The sequence below is a fragment of the Neoarius graeffei genome, chromosome 2, assembly GCF_027579695.1.
Source record: "Neoarius graeffei isolate fNeoGra1 chromosome 2, fNeoGra1.pri, whole genome shotgun sequence".
NCBI lineage: Eukaryota > Metazoa > Chordata > Actinopteri > Siluriformes > Ariidae > Neoarius > Neoarius graeffei.
In genome coordinates this window covers 43,605,179-43,625,354 of record NC_083570.1, presented here as the reverse complement: position 1 = coordinate 43,625,354, position 20,176 = coordinate 43,605,179, and the positions used below count along the sequence as shown (strand labels likewise).

The window sequence follows — 20,176 nt, the reverse complement described above, 5'->3', positions numbered from 1 at the left end:
CTGTGCACTGAAACCGTGCAAAGCTCTCGCAGCCTGCTGGTGCTTCCGCAGGTGACGTCGCGAATCTGGCTCCAGACTCCCTTGGGATTTTTCCAGACGCGTTTTGTTATTTTATTTTTTTCTGCTGTAGACAGATGGCCTTGTGCAAAATTACCCTTCTGGATGAGTGTGTAAAGGGGCATACTTTCATATATATAAAAAAAACAAAACAAAACAGGTCCAGAATATGCCTTTAAGGAGTTAGGACTGTGTGTAATAATCCCGAATGACTAACACTTACACAATACTCAGTTATATAATTTTTTTTGGCTACTGTTTGATAGGAGTTTAAACAAACAAACAAACAAACCCCCATAATTGTTTCTCTAGCTGGCATTGTTGACTAGGGGTGTTGAAATTAATCATTTCTACGATGCAGACATGGACGATTCTGCATTGATGCAATGACCGACCATAATCGATTAAAGCCTACCGACCTTGCTTGTTGATTCTGGCCACGGCTGAACAATAAAATCCTACAGCTCAAGATAACTTCCTGGTAGTAGTAATGTCCCATCTGACTGACTTCATTCGTCGCGTACGTGCTTGTGCAAAACGGCAAGATGCCAAACGCAAGCGATTAAAAATGCACCGAGTATTTTAAAAGCTGTTTTAAAAGTGCACTGTGATGGAATGCCCGTCATGACAGTTGAGTATGTGCTCTTCGGCATTGTGGTCAGGGTGCAGGTTTGGCAACCTGTAGACCTGGGTTCAAGGCAGGATAAGGTGACTTCTCTCGCTTCGCTACAGAAGTGGGATGGCTTGCCGGGAGGCCATCGGAGGTGTGCCCCGTGTGTGAGCCGTACAAGGGACCCCCAGGATAGGTGACCCCTGTGTGAGGGACCCCAGAGATGGGTGAGGCACGAGTGTGTGGGGCACCCTGGTATGGGAGAAGTACGGATGGGGTATGCGTGAGGGACGCCTGTGTGCGCGAATCGCACGGGTGCGCCTCCCGAAGGGGAGGGCAGTGTGACGGAGTGCCCGTCACTACAGTTGAGCAAGTGCTCTGACTGCCATACCAACAAGTCTGGCTCTTTGGCGTTGTGGTCAGAGTGCAGGTTTGGCATCCTGTCGACCTGGGTTCAAGGCAGGATAAGGTGAATGTTCTCTCGCTTCGCTCTGGGTTTTATGAACGTATTGGGAAGCACAAACCGGACAAGACACATGCCGTCACACAAGAATCAAACATGTTAGGAACACCTCTAACTTGAGAAACCACGTTAGCCGTTTTCACCCTGAGTTGCTAACGCCTGCCAAGGAAATCGCGGCCCCAGCTCAGCCAAGAATTGATGTGACGCTGTCAACTCTGAGAAAGGGAAGTGAATAACCCAATCTGTTCTATGCAGCTTTCATAGCTAAGGATCTACAGCTTAATTCTGTCATGGACACCGCCAGGTTTCGCTACCTGTTGACGCTGGAGGTGTGATATAAGCTCATGTCACGTAGCCACTTTAGAGGAAAAGGTTATACCTGAACTCTACGACGACCCCAAAGCCCAGGTAATGGCGTCAATGAGCCAAGCTAGTAGAGTCTGAACAAGTTTTGTTTGTGATGTTCACTACAAGGGCGGCACGGTGGTGTAGTGGTTAGCGCTGTCGCCTCACAGCAAGAAGGTCCGGGTTCGAGCCCCGTGGCCGGCGAGGGCCTTTCTGTGTGGAGTTTGCATGTTCTCCCCGTGTCCGTGTGGGTTTCCTCCAGGTGCTCCGGTTTCCCCCACAGTCCAAAGACATGCAGGTTAGGTTAACTGGTAACTCTAAATTGACCGTAGGTGTGAATGTGAGTGTGAATGGTTGTCTGTGTCTATGTGTCAGCCCTGTGATGACCTGGCGACTTGTCCAGGGTGTACCCCGCCTTTCACCCGTAGTTGCCTGCGACCCTGTAGAACAGGATAAAGCAGCTAGAGATAATGAGATGAGATGTTCACTACATTCAGGAAGCGTCCTTTCTAAGAACAGATAAAAATAATAAAAATAAATAAATAAATAAATAAAAAAAAGGGAGTTGATCTCTATATATTTTTTGACTGCTTGTATTCATTAGTGGAAACGTAGCCATGTGCAATGACATAGAAAACTGAGGATGCAATGCATCGTGATATTGAATCGAATCGTGAGAACAGTGAAGATTGACATCCCGATTGTTGACCAACCAACCTTGTGATTATTTATGAAGAATGTATGCTCAGAAAAAGTGCAAGAAAAGAACACAGCCAGGGAATCAATATTTAACTCACTGCTTTGATTCTGGACATCACATGTTACCTGGACATGGACTGAGGTAGTCTGGCTCCCTGGCTCTTGTCGCTCCAGTCCCTAGAGACTGGCTCGCCCATAGGGTCCACTGCCATAGTCCTGGCCATTGAAGCCTCAGTCTGCAGAACTCTGGGCTCCAGTTTGACATCCTTGCCTTCCTGAAATCCATCTGCACCATTTCTTTTCTCCTCTGGGCCTGACCATGCATCTTTCTCCTCAACGGAACCTTTCTTCTCGGTTTGGGAGGGTGCTGAAAGCGGCAGGAGAGGTGCAGCACTCTGGCTCTGTATCTCCGTGTCTACACACAGCATCTGCTCTAGAGGGCAGGTGGGTTTGGCTGTGCCAGCTGTGCTGTCTCCCGCCTCACTGCCGACCTCCAGCGTGGCTCTGCTGCCAGATGGCGAGAGCTCTGAACCCACAGGGCTGGTGTCTGCGTCAGCTGTCGGCACGGGCTTCAGCAGCAGTGCAACCTCTGCGCTGCTCACCAGGAGGCCCACGCACGCACCAAATGTCCGCCCGGTACCTTGCTGTGCCAATCCATGCTGCTGCAGGTCCTGCTGCAGCGTGCGTTGCAGTGAATTCAGAGTTTGCTGCAGTCTGAGCAGGAACACATACTGGCTATGGCTAGCTTGCACACTCAGCACCTTCTGTACGTGGACCAACACCTGCACGTCTGCGTCTCCGGACGATGAGAAGACAGAGGAAGAATCAGCAGCATTCGATCCATCCAGAGAGAAAGGCTTGTGCAGGCCATTGGTTGATTGGTTGACCAACGTCTCGGTGCTGTAATACTCCTTCAAGAGCTTTTTCCTCTGCAGTCGACCACTCACATCGCTCGGCAGTGTCCCTGTGCCTGCAGCTGCCTTTGGTCTTTGCTGGTGCTGAACATAGCGGGCAGGCTTGCACAGCCACAGGGTTAGCGGGAAGGAATCGACACACGGTGCAGGCCGGTGGTTACGGGAACCCTCGTAGTCCACCCAGAACTGAGTGAAGCGTAGGGCCCACAGATCGGTGGCTGAAGGTGCCCTGAGGGCATCGGTGCTAAGGGCAGGAGGCGCCAGGCCACGGTAAACATCATGCAGGCGTGTGTCCCTTTCATGTGCGTGCCGTTGGAAGACTGGGTGAAGCACAGGAAATGAGGAGGACTCGGAGGAGGTGAAGAAGGCCTGCTCCCGGAAACCCTGCAGCAGAGCCTCAAGGTCAGAGCGGAAACAGCCAGGAGAGTGTCGTGTGTTTGTGGCCACCATTTCAGACGTCTGCACCGAAATGGAGCAGGGCTGGTCCGGCTGCAACTGATTCTGGTCACTAGGAATCACCAACTGTGCGCGCGCACACACACACACACACACACACACACACAGGCACATGAGCACGTGGCCAAGTAATTTTGATATGATGGTTGTCAATCATACAGTTAATTTGAAATCTTTAGCAGTATAACGCAAATTGTTCTATCCACATTCACCGGATATGAGCAATCGCACGCTCCGATTGGCTACTCTACTACTAGGATATCAGCTTATATACCGCGAGTAGAGAAAAACAAAACGGCGGAGCGTGTTGCTGAACCAACCAAGGACGAAATAAAAACCACTCAAAAACAAAACCCCAAAATATTGTTAAAAGTATTTAAAAGAAACAGAAACAGCCAAAAAAGAAGATAGTTTTTTGCCCACCCCCCTCCACTCAATAGCTCCTGTTCCACACTCCAGCCCAGTTGGTGGACCAACTGGTGCACCTTTAAGTTGGATTCCCAGCCACCAAAAAAACCCTAAATTAGAAGAAAACCCCAAGAAAATACTAAAGGGCAACAAAATATGGAATGAAAGTATGATGGTACGAATGTATTTTTTTAAAAATAATAATAATAATAATTATTATTATTATAGCATTTTTTCACAAACTGCTAGTGTCATTTCGCCGGTTTGTTTACATTCTAAGCAGAACTGATTTTGTTGGACGTTTTGTATAAAAGTTTTTATTTATCAAATTTGCAAAAAATAAAAATAAAAATGCTCCGTTTCTCAAAATCCAGTGAATGTGGATAGAAAAAAAACAAACAAACAGTTATTCCACTCACTCAATCTCGTCGTACATGGCTTATATCCGACTCGGTGCTACATGCCTCGTCGGCCATCAGCTCATGTACGACTCGATTTCGTGGAATAACTGCTAATTATAATAATTTTTCGCGGTCCGGTTTCCATCAAATCCTGCGTTCTGATTGGCTGGCGAACGGGTCTGTATCCTGCGGTACGGACCCCGGTTACGGACCTCTGGCGACTCGCTCATTCACAACAACAACAAACATAGTAGCAATTTTTGTCAACATTTATTTTTGCATTTCTCAGGAGAATAGCATTAATTTTACAGCATGGATAGCGATAACGACAGTTCACAGCGAAAGCGAGTTTTACTACCCTGAGGAAGAAGAAATAAAAGAAAACATTTCAGGAGAAAGCTAAAAACGTGTAACTGTTGCTAACGCCGAGCAAAAACATGGCTGAATCCTGAATGACTCCTATTTGTATAAATAGGGGACTACATAGGCAGCAAAATGTAGTTTTTTTTCCTGCCATGGAAGTGCACTTGTATACCGAGGAGGAAGCCATTTGCATTACAGCCATGAAAGAGGATTCAAAATGGCGGCTCGGCTCGGTTTTCCCTTTCGGGCGCTCTCGTTTTCTGTTAGAATTTGGTAAAGAAAAAAATAAATATATTATTTACCAGCTTAAGGTCGGTCCGTATGGTGAAATACCGTGACATCGGCCTTGAATACTGACCTCGGCCCAGAGGGCCTCGCTCAGTACTTTCAAGACCTCGGTCACGGTATTTCACCATACGGACCTCCCAGCTGGTAAATAACACATCTTCAATATTACACAAGTTCAGTGGTCCAGACTCAAGAGGAATCTGATGTGGTATTCGGAGTAGTAAGTGTGCGAGTTAAAAGAAGGGTCCCGATTTCATGCACAGCGACTGTAAACTGTGTAAGGGTCAGAATGTAGGTTTGTGAAAAGCAGATATTTCCACCTTTAGCATGAGACCGTCCACCCTGATGTCAATGTGCTCGTCGGGTTTTTGAGAGTCATTGAGTTTATAGAGCTCCATGAACTGGACGAGGCTGTGGCGCAAATCCAGAGCAAACAGGTTGAGCCACACCAGGCTTTGTGCATCCACGATTAGTTGCAGGGCATTCAGCTGTACGTAGACATTCGGGCAGGGAACTGCAAAAAAAAAAAAAAAAAAACACACACACACTTTTGCATTCGATGTTGCCTGTTCTAAGAGTCATGTACGTATATTGCTGATGCTTGTTGCTGGATGCAACAAGGGGAAACACATACAGCTGATTAACCTACAGGAAAGGATAGATCTTTCAAAGATTTTCCTGCAATCACACACTGGCTCTCTTTTTTCTTTTATTAATAACACTTTCAGTGTTATGAATCAAGTTCACCCATGATTCAGTATAAAGATTCAGATTTCCCTGTGGCCAGGTCTCATCATGTGGGTGCTGTAGCCAGAAGGATCATCTATTGAACAGTTATTCCACAAAATCGACTCATACATGAGCTGATGGCCGACGAGGCGCGTAGCACCGAGTCGGCTATAAGCCGTGTACGACGGGATTGAGTGGAATAACCGTTTTATTCTATCCACATTCATATGGAATCAGTTTTGTGCCAAAATGTTCATACAATACTTTTGAAATATCAAACAAAAACGACAAATCAAGTCAATTTTTTTAGACTGGCAAACAAATTATTCGTGTAATCGTGCAAAATATCAGTCTATTACTCTTCAGAAACCTTTTATTTTTGTTCCGCGTCTTTCTCAGTTTTGTTTGACGCAATTTATTTTGGTTGCGATTCCAGCTTTCTAGTTTGCGCTCCCTGACTTTTTGCTTGCAGTTTTGGCACAAACTTCACATGTGGGCGGGCTGTCCAGGAACGCATTCCCATTGGCTAACTTGTGTTTGACTGACAGCTACGCTCAGCCATTCCCCCAGAGGCTGTTGCGGCCGTTTCCTACTCGGATTCTGGAGGACTGTTTGACGAGTGACCGATCCATTGACGGTACACAAGGATCGAGTGGACTTGTGTACTACTGCAACACATACAACACATTTGTCCCGCACTTGCACTTTGTTGAATTAATTCAATATCATAGTCGCCACTGAAGTCCACTCGATCCTTGTGTACCGTCAATGGATCGGTCACTCGTCAAACAGTCCGCCAGAATCCGAGTAGGAAATGGCCGCAACAGCCTCCGGGGGAATCGCTGAGCGTAGCTGTCAGTCAAACACAAGTTAGCCAATGGGAATGTGTTCCTGGACAGCCCACCCACACGTGAAGTTTGTGCCAAAACTGCAAGCAAAAAGTCAGGGAGCGCAAACGAGAGAGCTGGAATCGCAACCAAAATAAATTACGTCAAACAAAACCGAGAAAGACGTGGAACAAAAAAGGTTTCTGAAGAGTAATAGACTGATATTTTGCACGATTACACGAATAATTTGTTTGCCAGTCTAAAAATATTGACTTTTTTTTGTATTTTGATTTGTCGTTTTTGTTTGATATTTCAAAAGTACTGTATGAACATTTTGGCACAAAACTGATTCCATACATTCACTGGATTTTGAGAAACACAGCATTTTTATTTTTTGCAAATTCGATAAATCAAACCTTTACACAAAACGTCCGACAAAATAATTTCCACTTAGAATGTAAACAAACCGGTGAAATGACTGTAGCAATTTGTGAAAAACATGAAAATATTAATTCTTGGAAAAAAAAAATGTTCTTACCATCAAATACTTTTATTCCACATTTTGTTGCTTTTTTGTACTTTTTGGGGTTTTGAGTTTTTATTTCATCCTCGGTTGGTTTGGCAACACGCGCCGCCATTTTGTTTGTCTCTTCTTACGGTAATAGGAGCGGATATGCTAGTAGTAGAGGAGCCAATTGGAACGTGCAATTGCTCATATCCAGTGAATGTGGATAGAATAAATAATTATGGAGTTACAGTATAGCTGGCATGTTAAATCAGTGTTTAAGCCAACACCAAATACAAAAACACTTGCACCTCTTACAATAGCGTACCACCAGAAATTGCTTCCATCCTCATGGATACAAAAGCTTTCAGCTCAGTGCAGGCATTGGTGTAACTTATTAATGGTGTCATCTTACTAAAAGTAGTCTTGACTTCACCACAGGGCAGGGTAATTTTAAATAGAGTATCACTAATACTGTATTTATAATAGCATTATCAACACCAGGGGTGTTCCAAATCTCACAAACGGCGACTAGCAGGTGGAATGTAGTCTTACTGGGGTAGTCCTTTCCATCAGGGAAGTAATACTCTGTGAATTCCAGGTGGATAGCAGGCATTTCCTGTGGGAGGTACAGGGTCTTTTTATTACAGGAGATCATAGTCTTAGGAGAGGTACGCCGCTGGTCCGCTGTCGACACCTGAAACACATCAACAGTTGGGTTCAGAATGCATGTTTGGTCCATCCATCCATTATCCGTAGCCGCTTATCCTGTGCAGGGTCGCAGGCAAGCTGGAGCCTATCCCAGCTGACTACGGGCAAAAGGCGGGGTACATCCTGGACAAGTCACCAGGTCATCACAGGGCTGACACATGCCCCTTTTCCACCAAAGCAGTTCCAGGGCTGGTTCGGGGCCAGTGCTTAGTTTGGAACCGGGTTTTCTGTTTCCACTGACAAAGAACTGGCTCTGGGCCAGAAAAACCGGTTCCAGGCTAGCACCAACTCTCTGCTGGGCCAGAGGAAAGAACCGCTTACGTCAGCGGGGGGGCGGAGTTGTTAAGACCAACAACAATAACAAGACCACGAAAGATCGCCATTTTTAAGCGACGAGAAGCAGCAGCTGTACAAACGCGAAGTCATCCATTATTATTATTATTATTATTATTGTTGTTGTTGCTGCTGCTTCTTCCGTGTTGTTTTTGCTTCAATATTCGCACCAAGGTTTATGCAAACGTAGCGACGTAACTGACGTATACAGCGACGTAATGACATGTCTCCACTTAGCACCGCGAGCTATGGAAAAGCAAACTGGTTCTCAGCTGGCTCGCAAGTTGAACGAGTTGTGAACCAGCACCGGCCCCGAACCAGCCCTGGAACTGATTTGGTGGAAAAGGGGTAACATAGACACAGACAACCATTCACACCTACGGTCAATTTAGAGTCACCAGTTAACCTAACCTGCATGTCTTTGGACTGTGGGGGAAACCGGAGCACCCGGAGTAAACCCACGCAGACACGGTGAGAACATGCAAACTCCGCACAGAAAGGCCCTCGCCGGCCACGGGGCTCGAACCCGGACCTTCTTGCTGTGAGGCGAGAGTGCTAACCAACTGCACCACCGTGCCGCCCAGTGATAAAAATGTGCGAGTGATAAAGCGCATCACCCTCACCTTTAAACTTAACCTTCTTAACCCATCAGAACCTGGACACATTTCTCCTTGAGGGAAAATTATGGGGGATACAAAACAGAGCAAATGGATCTCATAGCACACATCTCATCTCATCTCTAGCCGCTTTATCCTGTCCTACAGGGTCGCAGGCAAGCTGGAGCCTATCCCAGCTGACTACGGGCGAAAGGCGGGGTACACCCTGGACAAATCGCCAGGTCATCACAGGGCTGACACACAGACACAGACAACCATTCACACTCACATTCACACCTACGGTCAATTTAGAGTCACCAATTAACCTAACCTGCATGTCTTTGGACTGTGGGGGAAACCGGAGCACCCGGAGGAAACCCACGCAGACACGGGGAGAACATGCAAACTCCACACAGAAAGGCCCTCGCCGGCCACGGGGCTCGAACCCGGACCTTCTTGCTGTGAGGCGACAGCACTAACCGCTACACCACCGTGTGTTTGGTTGGAATTTGAAAAATTCTAAAACTTTATTTCCAGGATTAAATAAAATAAAATCCCAGATTTTCGATGTGGTCTGTGTGTGTTGCCACTCACCTGGTAAATACAGAAGTCAGCCATGCGCAGTACGATGGAGCTAGACATGAGCTGGGCCCTGGGGCTGGGTGGTTGTGAGAAGGAACTACTAGCGCTGGTGGAGATTTTGCCTGTGCGAAGAGAAAACACACAAAAAAACCTGATGTCTCACACACACGGCCATGTGCACATCTCTGTGTGTGTATGTGGCACCCCAAATGCACACCAGAGAGGTACCTGGCTCCAGGCACCAGCAGCAGTGTGGGAACGGATCCCAAGCTTCAGCACCAGAGTCCAGCTGCCTAACTACTACGCCAGCACTCGGCTCCTCTATGGGGACACACAACCCGTTACTATTGGCCACTCTGTTCCATCCAAACATCTTTAAAAACTTTGAGGAAATTTCGGAAGGAAAGGAAGAGGAACTTTCTTTGAAGATATGCTAACTTTTTCAACTTGCAATAAAAAGTTGAAAAAAGTACCGTATTGTAGAATAATGTTTTATAGGACTACTTTATTGCACCATGTGCAGGTTCTACCCGCAGAAAGGTCACTGTGCAGCCTCGGACTGAGGACAGAGTAGAAATCTATGCAACACCTATACAATCCGATAGCTCCTGGGAGGAAGAACCTGCAAAAGCGTTCCCTTCTGCACTGAGGCAGATCCAGAGGTGGACAGTAATGACGTACATTTACTTGAGTACTGTACTTAAGTACACTTTTTGAGTATGTATACTTTACTTGAGTAGTATTTTTTGGAAACTTATGACAAACTTCACTACATTTGAAAGACAAATATCGTACTTTTCACTCCACTACATTTCTATCAAGGTCCTCGTTACTATGAAGCAGCTTTGAAAGTGGATGTTTTTTCTTTTGTTTTCTAAAATCCGATTGATTTTTTTCCACATGTGACACTGAGACAGCCGATCAGTAATCATTAGGGTCACGTCACCTCCACAGACTGCATAAAATCAAGTTCAATGATTTCTCCGCAGTGTTATTTGAACACGATCAGTTGATGGCAGAATGGAAGGAGGCGGTTCTTCTGGAGAATGCACGCACCCATGGCCATAACTAGAACCCATGTTTCAGTTTTCTGAAAGGATTATGGATTCATTTCGTTTTAAATGTTTGCCAAAAACGAACCACATCACGGCCTACAAAAACTCGCCGTCCAACCTGCGGAAGCATATTGAGGGATATAAACGTTTTATTCCAAGAGAAAGCTTGCAATGAAGTTGTCTGTGCTTTTAGAGCGAGCGATAACGTTGCAATAGCTATGCAGTCTGGTTAGTCAAATGGCTGTCTATGGATTTTCCCGCCAAGCTGCCGTAGCCTTGTCCACGGCTAACATTAACACACAGCTAGTTAACTCGGACACTGTTAGTTAGCATGTAAAAACGGAGTTACACGAACATGAATAACATTAACTTATCTGAAGTGCTTTCGGAAATATGTTTTAGCATAATATTGCCAAATAAACAGAATGTAGAAATCTTTCTTTTCTAGTAGCGTTCGCTACCCAATATGATTTTGAGTTTGAAAAGAGTTTGCTAGCATGTCAGGTGGAGCCTCACTGACTAGCTAGCTTAACGTTAAACCACCATGATGGCACAGCATGCGTTCATTTTGTGAATTCACATTTCTGTCTTTGGTCACGCCGTTAGGTTTTGTAAGTGTTGTAGCAATAATACAACAATGTATTGACAGAAAATGTACTTTTAATACTTAAGTATCTTTAAAAGCAAGTACTTCAGTACTTTAACTTAAGTAATACTTGGACTGGACAACTTTCACTTGTATCGGAGTAACCAGTGTGATCTGTACTTTGACTTAAGTAATAAAGTTGGGTACTTTGTCCACCTCTGGGCTTTCAGCATGGGGTGGTGAATGGGTTCAGTCCTGATGACTGACAGCTTGGCCACCATCTCCCAGTCTGAACCTGCTTTCTACTACATTTTGTGGAGTATTAAAAGTTGTGCATAGAGCATGTAAAATAAGCATTCAGACTCCATTTTCAATTCACGAAAGAATAACGCATATTTTTAAATACATTCAGTCTGTAAACAGGAATTCGATGTGCGACAGACCTGAAAACAGTATACGGTACACTGTATAGAACCCCAAGGTGAAGCTCTGTACCAAAAGATCAAGCAGTTGTGATTTGTAGTTGCTGAGAAAAAAGGTTACGAAAATTTTGTAAATCCACGCTATAATGTTTCATAAAACATTCAGTCCGTAAACAGGAAGTCGACGTGCGACAGACCTGAAAATGGTATACACGGTATAGAACCCCAAGCTGAAGTTTGGTACCAAGTGGCTATGATTTGTGGTTGCTCAGAAAAAGGGTGTTTCGGACGGACAGAGATATGGATGGACAGACGGAGGTGGAGCAGGGGTACAGTGGTGCTTGAAAGTTTGTGAACCCTTTAGAATTTTCTATATTTCTGCATAAATATGACCTAAAACATCAGATTTTCACACAAGTCCTAAAAGTAGATAAAGAGAACCCAGTTAAACAAATGAGACAAAAATATTATACTTGGGCATTTATTTATTGAGGAAAATTATCCAATATTACATATCTGTGAGTGGCAAAAGTATGTGAACCTCTAGGATTAGCAGTTAATTTGAAGGTGAAATTAGAGTCAGGTGTTTTCAATCAGTGGGATGACAATCAGGTGTGAGTGGGCACCCTGTTTTATTTAAAGAACAGGGATCTATCAAAGTCTGATCTTCACAACACATGTTTGTGGAAGTGTATCATGGCACGAACAAAGGAGATTTCTGAGGACCTCAGAAAAAGTGTTGTTGATGCTCATCAGGCTGGAAAAGGTTAGAGTTTGGACTCCACCAATCCACAGTCAGACAGATTGTGTACAAATGGAGGAAATTCAAGACCATTGTTACCCTCCCCAGGAGTGGTCGACCAACAAAGATCACTCCAACAGCAAGGCATGTAATAGCTGGCGAGGTCACAAAGGACCCCAGGGTAACTTCTAAGCAACTGAAGGCCTCTCTCACATTAGCTAATGTTCATGAGTCCACCATCAGGAGAACACTGAACAACAACGGTGTGCATGGCAGGGTTGGAAGGAGAAAGCCACTGCTCTCCAAAAAGAACATTACTGCTCATCTGCAGTTTGCTAAAGATCACGTGGACAAGCCAGAAGGCTATTGGAAAAATGTTTTGTGGACAGGAGACCAAAATAGAACTTTTTGGTTGAAATGAGAAGCGTTATGTTTGGAGAAAGGAAAACACTGCATTCCAGCATAAGAACCTTATCCCATCTGTGAAACATGGTGGTGGTAGTATCATGGTTTGGGCCTGTTTTGCTGCATCTGGGCCAGGACGGCTTGCCATCATTGATGGAACAATGAATTCTGAATCATATCAGCAAATTCTAAAGGAAAATGTCAGGACATCTGTCCATGAACTGAGTCTCAAGAGAAGGTGGGTCATGCAGCAAGATAACGACCCTAAGCACACAAGTCGTTCTACCAAAGAATGGTTAAAGAAGAATAAAGTTAATGTTTTGGAATGGCCAAGTCAAAGTCCTGACCTTAATCCAATCCAAATGCTGTGGAAGGACCTGAAGTGAGCAGTTCATGTGAGGAAACCCACCAACATCCCAGAGTTGAAGCTGTTCTGTATGGAGGAATGGGCTAAAATTCCCCCAAGCCGGTGTGCAGGACTGATCAACAGTTACCGCAAACGTTTAGTTGCAGTTATTGCTGCACAAGGGGGTCACACCAGATACTGAAAGCAAAGGTTCACATACTTTTGCCACTCACAGATATGTAATACTGGATCATTTTCCTCAATAAATAAATGACCAAGTATAATATTTTTGTCTCATTTGTTTAACTGGGTTCTCTTTATCTACTTTTAGGACTTGTGTGAAAATCTGATGATGTTTTAGGTCATATTTATGCAGAAATATAGAAAATTCTAAAGGGTTCACAAACTTTCAAGCACCACTGTATAATAATAACAATTTTTCAAAAAAGCCAAAAATTCAAGCACTCTTAGGACCCCGAGGACCTGTGTGAACTCTGTTCAAAGGGACAATTAATGTGTATTTCCGATGGTGAAAAAAAATAAAAATAAAAATTACAAGCAACCTTAAAAAGATTTTATACATCCAAGTTACGCCACAGAAACACTGACTTACCACATCACTAGAATGGACATATTAGCAAATAAGTATCGACCATGTCCTGGAGACATGGGTCCAGTTAACTGCAAGTTCCTGTCTACCTCACAAGGCACCATCATGAAGCAAGTTTCATCTTGTAATTCTAGGTTTAGCTAACCAGAGGGGAACCGTCAGGGCCTTCTAGGCCTGCAAAGAAGGCCCAAACATATCAGCAAATCTTATCTTTAATTTCTTTCATTCTAATTATTCTCTTCTAATTTTAATTCAGCCTCATTTTCGATCAAATTTGCTTCAGAAATGAAAGGATTACTGTCCTCAAAACATTAAAATCGAGTTATGCAATGAGATTGTTTGTTGTGTCCAGGCTGAGAAGAGTTTAGAGCTGGCTCAGTCATTGGTTAGGACTTCACTGCCGGGACAGAAGGCCATGGCAGTGTATGTTTATGTAGGAAGTGACAGATGAATTAACCAATCAGATTTTGATTTATAGTGGGAGGGACCAAAAAATTATCGTCCTAGGCCTTCTTGAAGGCCAACGCAAGCTTACCCGCGAGTCGTTCATCAGTAGTGCTAGCAAATACTAATCAAGCGGTCAAGCGAGTGCTATCGAGAGCAAATAGCACAGGCTAACGACTGAGAACCAAAGATTTCTGTCTCCAGACTCTTCTTCCACGCTGCGCGCTCGATACAGTATTCTTCACTCAGACTTAAGTATTCATTTCCCTGTGTAATTTACTCAGTTACTTTTAAAATCAACATCAACAACTACACACAACAGAGCGATCTGGCAGCCTGCCGCTAATCCCTTGCAAAATCCTTTGCCCTGTTGATTTTTTGGCGCGTCTGGCTAAGTTTTGGCTGAGCTCAAGTCCCAGCTCGAACAGTAACAGTTTGCTGCTGTAATAACCGTAACCATAACGACTCATCTCCAGGACCTCATTTTCCTCAAACACTCAAAACAAACATGCTTTCAACACTCAATATTATTTGCATTAAAAGTTCTACACCTACGGAAGCCGAGAGAGGCCCTTCGTATAATACTTTTTTTTATTCACCTTGTTATCCCGAGATAACGACATAATTAATTCAGGATCTCGAGAAAACAACACAACTAATTCGAGATCTCGAGAAAACAAAACCGTTATTCCGAGATCTCGAGAAAACAAAACAATTATTTCATGATCTCGAGTAAACAGCTGAGAAATGGTTCATTCAGGTGCGCCAAGAGACTTGTGATATGCTGACTTTGGGGCTATTTCTCATTCTGTATAGACGCAACTTTGGTCATTAGAATGTCTGGAATAATCGATCACCTGATAAGGCAATATTTTGATCAGGGGTTGACACAGGGAGAGATTGCATTAAGTCTTTTAATAAGGGATAATTTCAAAATTAGTCCGCAGCACCTCCGCAGAAGACTGGCCCGGCTTCGTCTCTACCGACGGAGATACAGTGATCCAGCTGAGATCATGAAATAATTGTTTTGTTTCCTCGAGATCACGGAATAATTGTTTTCTCGAGATCCTGAATTAATTATGGCGTTATCTCGGGATAACAACGTGAATAAAAAAAAAAAAAAAAAAGACTATATGAAGGGCCTCTCGCGGCTTCCGTATACACCTGTATACTGGTCATGATATATAAATCACACTTTCCACCATCACCTTTTTGAGTCTGGTTCCTCTTGAGTGTTCTCCTACATCATCTCAAAGTTTTTCCTCGACACCACTGTCTTTGGCTTGTTCATTAAAAGATCAAATTCAAGACCCAGAGTTCTCCAAAGCTGCTTTGTGATAACGTTCGATATTAAACGTGCTTTTAATTTAACCAGAAGAAAAAACTATTAAACAACCTGAAATCAAGTACATTTCATCACTGGTGGAATATTACCAGCTACTCAAAACGAGCCTGACCACGAGATGAGGAACAACCTATTGTTCCTTTTTTTTTTATTTTAAACATCCTATTGTGAACGTATGGCTTTCTGTCTGCTCACGTTCCTCAGGAGAGGGTGTTGTGCTTTCCCTGGTGTGGAGAAACCATCACACTGACCCTCCTGAAAACACAATGCAATTCCTTCCATGAACAACCACCGGCAGTAATACCACACAAGTCTCGTGGGCATCTAATAAACGTGTCCTAGAGTCTCATTTATCACCCGTGTGAATATGCACGTTTCTATACGCAGTATGGGATCCATCAAGTTATACCAGCAAATTGTAGGACCTTCCCCAAAGCACCGATACGCAGCGCTCCACCACACTGTCACTTGCACACCATAAACTGAACAATGCAGAGTACTTTCCGCACCCAAGTATCTCTTATTCCCCTCTGAAAATGAGTAATAATTATAGAAATAGGAAGATCTTGCCATATATAGGTCTAGACTATCCTGGTACTAAAGCCAGAAGTGAAAAAGGGTTTCGCTGCATGCACTGACTGCCATTCGCAAACGAACGTTCTAGGTGCTGGTCAGTAGATGGCGCTGTTGCATGATTTGACCTCGATTCTGTTCCTAGCACTATATTGCAGGCTTTTGCGTGTGACTTTTGCCTGTTGGGTTGCAGGTGTGTAGTTGACAGCCGTATTGCTAATATTCTAATTTCAGCTGCTATACTGTTCAATATTATGCATTTTTTCCTGTGCAATTAAATTAATTTTTTTTTTTCACGGTCCGGTTTCCATCAAATCCTGTGCTCTGATTGGCTGGCGAGCGAGACCCCGGTTACGGACCTCCGGCAACTCGCTCGTTCACAACAAACACAGTAGCAATTTTTGCCAACGTTTATCTTTTTTTTATAAGATTCATTTATAAGATTATCAAAAATCTTATAAATTTTTGCCAGCATTTCTCAGGATGATAGCATTAATTTTACAGCATGGATAGCGATAACAGTGTTCACAGCGAAAGTGAGTTTTACTACCCTGAGGAAGAAGAAATAAAAGAAAACATTTCAGGAGAAAGCTAAAAACCTCTAACTGTTGCTAACGCCGAGCAAAAACATGGCTGAATCCTGAATGACTCCTATTTGTATAAATAGGGGACTACATAGGCGGCAAAATGTAGTTTTTTTCCTGCCATGGAAGTGCACTTGTATACCGAGGAGGAAGCCATTTGCATTACAGCCGTGAATGAGGATTCAAAATGGCGGCTCGGCTCGGTTTTCCCTTTCGGGCGCTCTCGTTTTCTGTTAGAATTTGGTAAAGAAAAAAGTAAATATATTATTTACCAGCTGGGAGGTCCGTATGGTGAAATACCGTGACCTCGGCCCAGAGGGCCTCGCTCAGTACTTTCAAGACCTTGGTCACGGTATTTCACAATACAGACCTCCCAGCTGGTAAATAACATTTATTTTTTTCGCGGTCCAAATCCTGCGCTCTGATTGGCTGGTGAGCGGGTCCGTATCCTACGATACGGACCCTGGTTACGGACCTCTGGCAACTCGCTCATTCACAACAAACATAGTAGAATTTTTGGTCAACATTTATCTTTTTTTTTTTATACGATTTATTTATAAGATTATCAAAAATCTTATAAATTTTTGCCAGCATTTCTCAGGAGAATAGCATTAATTTTACAGCATGGATAGCGATAACGACAGTTCACAGCGAAAGCGAGTTTTACTACCCTGAGGAAGAAGAAATAAAAGAAAACATTTCAGGAGAAAGCTAAAAACCTGTAACTTGCTAACGCCGAGCAAAAACATGGCTGAATCCTGAATGACTCCTATTTGTATAAATAGGGGACTACATAGGCAGCAAAATGTAGTTTTTTTTTTTATTTCCAGCCATGGAAGTGCACTTGTATACCGAGGAGGAAGCAATTTGCATTACAGCCGTGAATGAGGATTCAAAATGGCGGCTCGGCTCGGTTTTCCCTTTCGGGCGCTCTCGTTTTCTGTTAGAATTTGGTAAAGAAAAAAATAAATATATTATTTACCAGCTTAAGGTCGGACTGTATGGTGAAATACCATGACCTCTGCCTTGAATACTGACCTCGGCCCAGAGGGCCTTGCTCAGTACTTTCACGACCTCGGTCACGATATTTCACGATACGGACCTCCCAGCTGGTAAATAACATATTATATATATATTTCTGAATTTACTGTTTCCAGTGTTTTCATTTCAAATCTAATTTTGCCCGTTGGATAAAAAAAAACCCCACCAAATTTAATAAATGTTAAATTGTGCCTAAATCAGCCCTAAAGGCCACCAGAATGCACCATTTGAAGTCTCTAATTTCAAAATTTTCCAGGGGAGCATGCCCCCGGACCCCCCAGCACCCTTACAGGCTGGGCTCCACATCAGTAGTGTGGCTCTGATATTTTTTTTCTGGGTAAAGCCCTGAATTCATTATGAAGCTCCGTCATCTCACTCACTGTCAATCATATCAACATAACATAACAGAGTAACGCTGCCCAGTGTTGTAGTAGAGTCACGAAACCTTGAGTCTGGGTCCAGTCTCGAGTTCCCAGCATTCAAGTCAGAGTTGTTAAAAAAAATTCCAAGTCGAGTCCACTATTGATCCGAGTCGAGTCCGAGAACAAGACTCCAACCGCACCATTTAACGGTGGCTGTTTCAGCGTCATTAACATTAGTTTGTTCCTGAACATGACGTATGAACAGGTGAATGTGCTTCTCTTTACCAGGGAGTGTGAAGTATTCTGTCAGACATGGTTGGGAGACAGATGTAAGTGCAGAAGGTGTGTTTATTAATGCAAGCGAAGACAAACAATCCAGAACGACAGGCAAAATCATAAAACGGTGAAACAGGCAATAGGTCAAGCGAGGCACAAAGAGGCTATCGTAGACTTGGCAGAATCAAAGACGAGAAACAGGAAATCAGGAAACCAAACAAGGAAATAAGTCTCAGTAATGTGACAGCAATGCAACTCAATACTTCGCAAAGTAAGTGTGTTTTCACAGTTTTTATAAAGGCGTGCTGATTGGGCCTTAATCCTGTGCAGGTGCGAGTCGTTTACGGCTGTCCGGAGCGCACCCGAGAGTCTATCTGATGCACGCGCCAAGGCGTGCAAGTGTGACACTCTTGCATGAAATTAGTACAAACATTAATGCAGATATAAATCTTATGCCAAATTATTATGGCATGTTCCAAAAAATAAAGAAAAAAAAAATCAGAGTCCTCGTCTCCAATTTACGAGACCGAATGCAGTTAATGCACGAGTCCGAGTCATCAGTGCTCAAGTCCAAGTCGAGTCACAAGTCCTTAAAATTTGGGCACAAGCCCTGGACTCGAGTACTACAGGCCTGATGCTGACTATAATGCACTATGAAGCAAAATCATAACACACACATCTAAAGATGGAGTATAATGATGTCATGCTTGAGGGTTTGGCTTGTTTTTTTTTTTTTTTTTTTTTTGTCTGTCATGCCCCTTTTCCACCAAAGCAGTTCCAGGGCTGGTTCGGGGCCAGTGCTTAGTTTGGAACTGGGTTTTGTGTTTCCACTGACAAAGAACTGGCTCTGGGGCCAGAAAAACCGGTTCCAGGCTAGCACCAACTCTCTGCTGGGCCAGAGGAAAGAACCGCTTACGTCAGCGGGGGGGGCGGAGTTGTTAAGACCAACAACAATAACAAGACTGCGAAAGATCGCCATTTTTAAGCGACGAGAAGCAGCAGCTGTACAAACGCGAAGTCATCCATTATTATTCTTGTTGCTGCTGCTTCTTCCGTGTTGTTTTTGCTTCGATATTCGCGCCAAGGTTTATGTAAACGCAGCGACGTAACTGACGTATACAGTGACATAATGACGTGTCTCCCTTTAGCACCCCGAGCTATGGAAAAGCAAACTGGTTCTCAGCTGGCTTGCAAGTTGAACGAGTTGTGAACCAGCACCGGCCCCGAACCAGCCCTGGAACTGATTTGGTGGAAAAGGGGTATCATGCAGTCTAAAGGAAACTCCTGTGGCTCATGAGTCACTGTCGCTTACCCAGTGCAGTCTTAAGCCTAGGTCACAACCAGACGTACGATTTTTTGGCCGTGCGATTTTTGGCGTTTCCCAAATCGCTGCGTTTTTTTTGTTCGTGGAGAAAGACGCACGTCGGCTGTAAGTTTTTCTTGCAACCTGAAAAAAACGTAAGCGCCCGTAGAGTTTGTTTGACATGACAAAGAACCTCTGCGGCTGGTCTACGGCTCGAAAATCAGCACGTCACACGCGCGCCCTCCGTGTGTTTCTTGCGTTTTTTGCACGTAGACCGGCCGTAGGAGCACGTACGGCCGGTTGTGACTGAGGCTTTAGTCAGTCTCTGCCAGAAAATCGTCCTATGTTTGGAGAGACCAACAGAATGGAGCAAGAGCATCCTCATGCAACTTCTCTTCTCTAGGGTTTACGCCACAGGCACATTTCAACCACAGGGTTCTTCAGAAAATCTGAAGTAGCTGGCTTTTAAAAAAAAAAAAGTAGTAGGCGGCTCATGCACTAATGCTGGGGGTCTGGGGGCATGCACCCACAGAAAACTTTGAAATTTACATGCCTGCTAGTGCACCCTCAGCTAATAAATTACTAACCATTTCCCTGCAAAATATGTATGAAATTTCCGTCCAGGTGAGTGCGTGCTTGCCTTTCTCAGTTCCCCTCTGTAGTACGCTGCCTGGTTCTGTAACATAACTACATACGCTACGGTGTGGTCACATGGTTCGGCTCAGCCGATCAGAGCGCGAGAATCGATCAACAAATATGGCATCGCTTCCCATCATGCTAGACCTGAATCGAAGA

At 44.1% G+C, this 20,176-nt stretch overlaps 1 protein-coding gene across 1 annotated transcript in view; it reads right to left on the bottom strand.

Annotated features, from left to right (window-relative positions):
* bltp3b (bridge-like lipid transfer protein family member 3B) overlaps window positions 1-20,176 on the bottom strand; it is a 111,557-nt gene that overhangs the window by 42,725 nt on the left and 48,656 nt on the right. The window contains exons 11-14 of the mRNA XM_060914282.1: window positions 9,300-9,409; window positions 7,621-7,762; window positions 5,325-5,518; window positions 2,301-3,610 (exon numbers count right to left, since the gene is read on the bottom strand). Of these exons, the coding sequence (XP_060770265.1) occupies window positions 2,301-3,610; window positions 5,325-5,518; window positions 7,621-7,762; window positions 9,300-9,409 (1,756 nt within the window). The remainder of the gene's footprint in view (window positions 1-2,300; window positions 3,611-5,324; window positions 5,519-7,620; window positions 7,763-9,299; window positions 9,410-20,176) is intronic.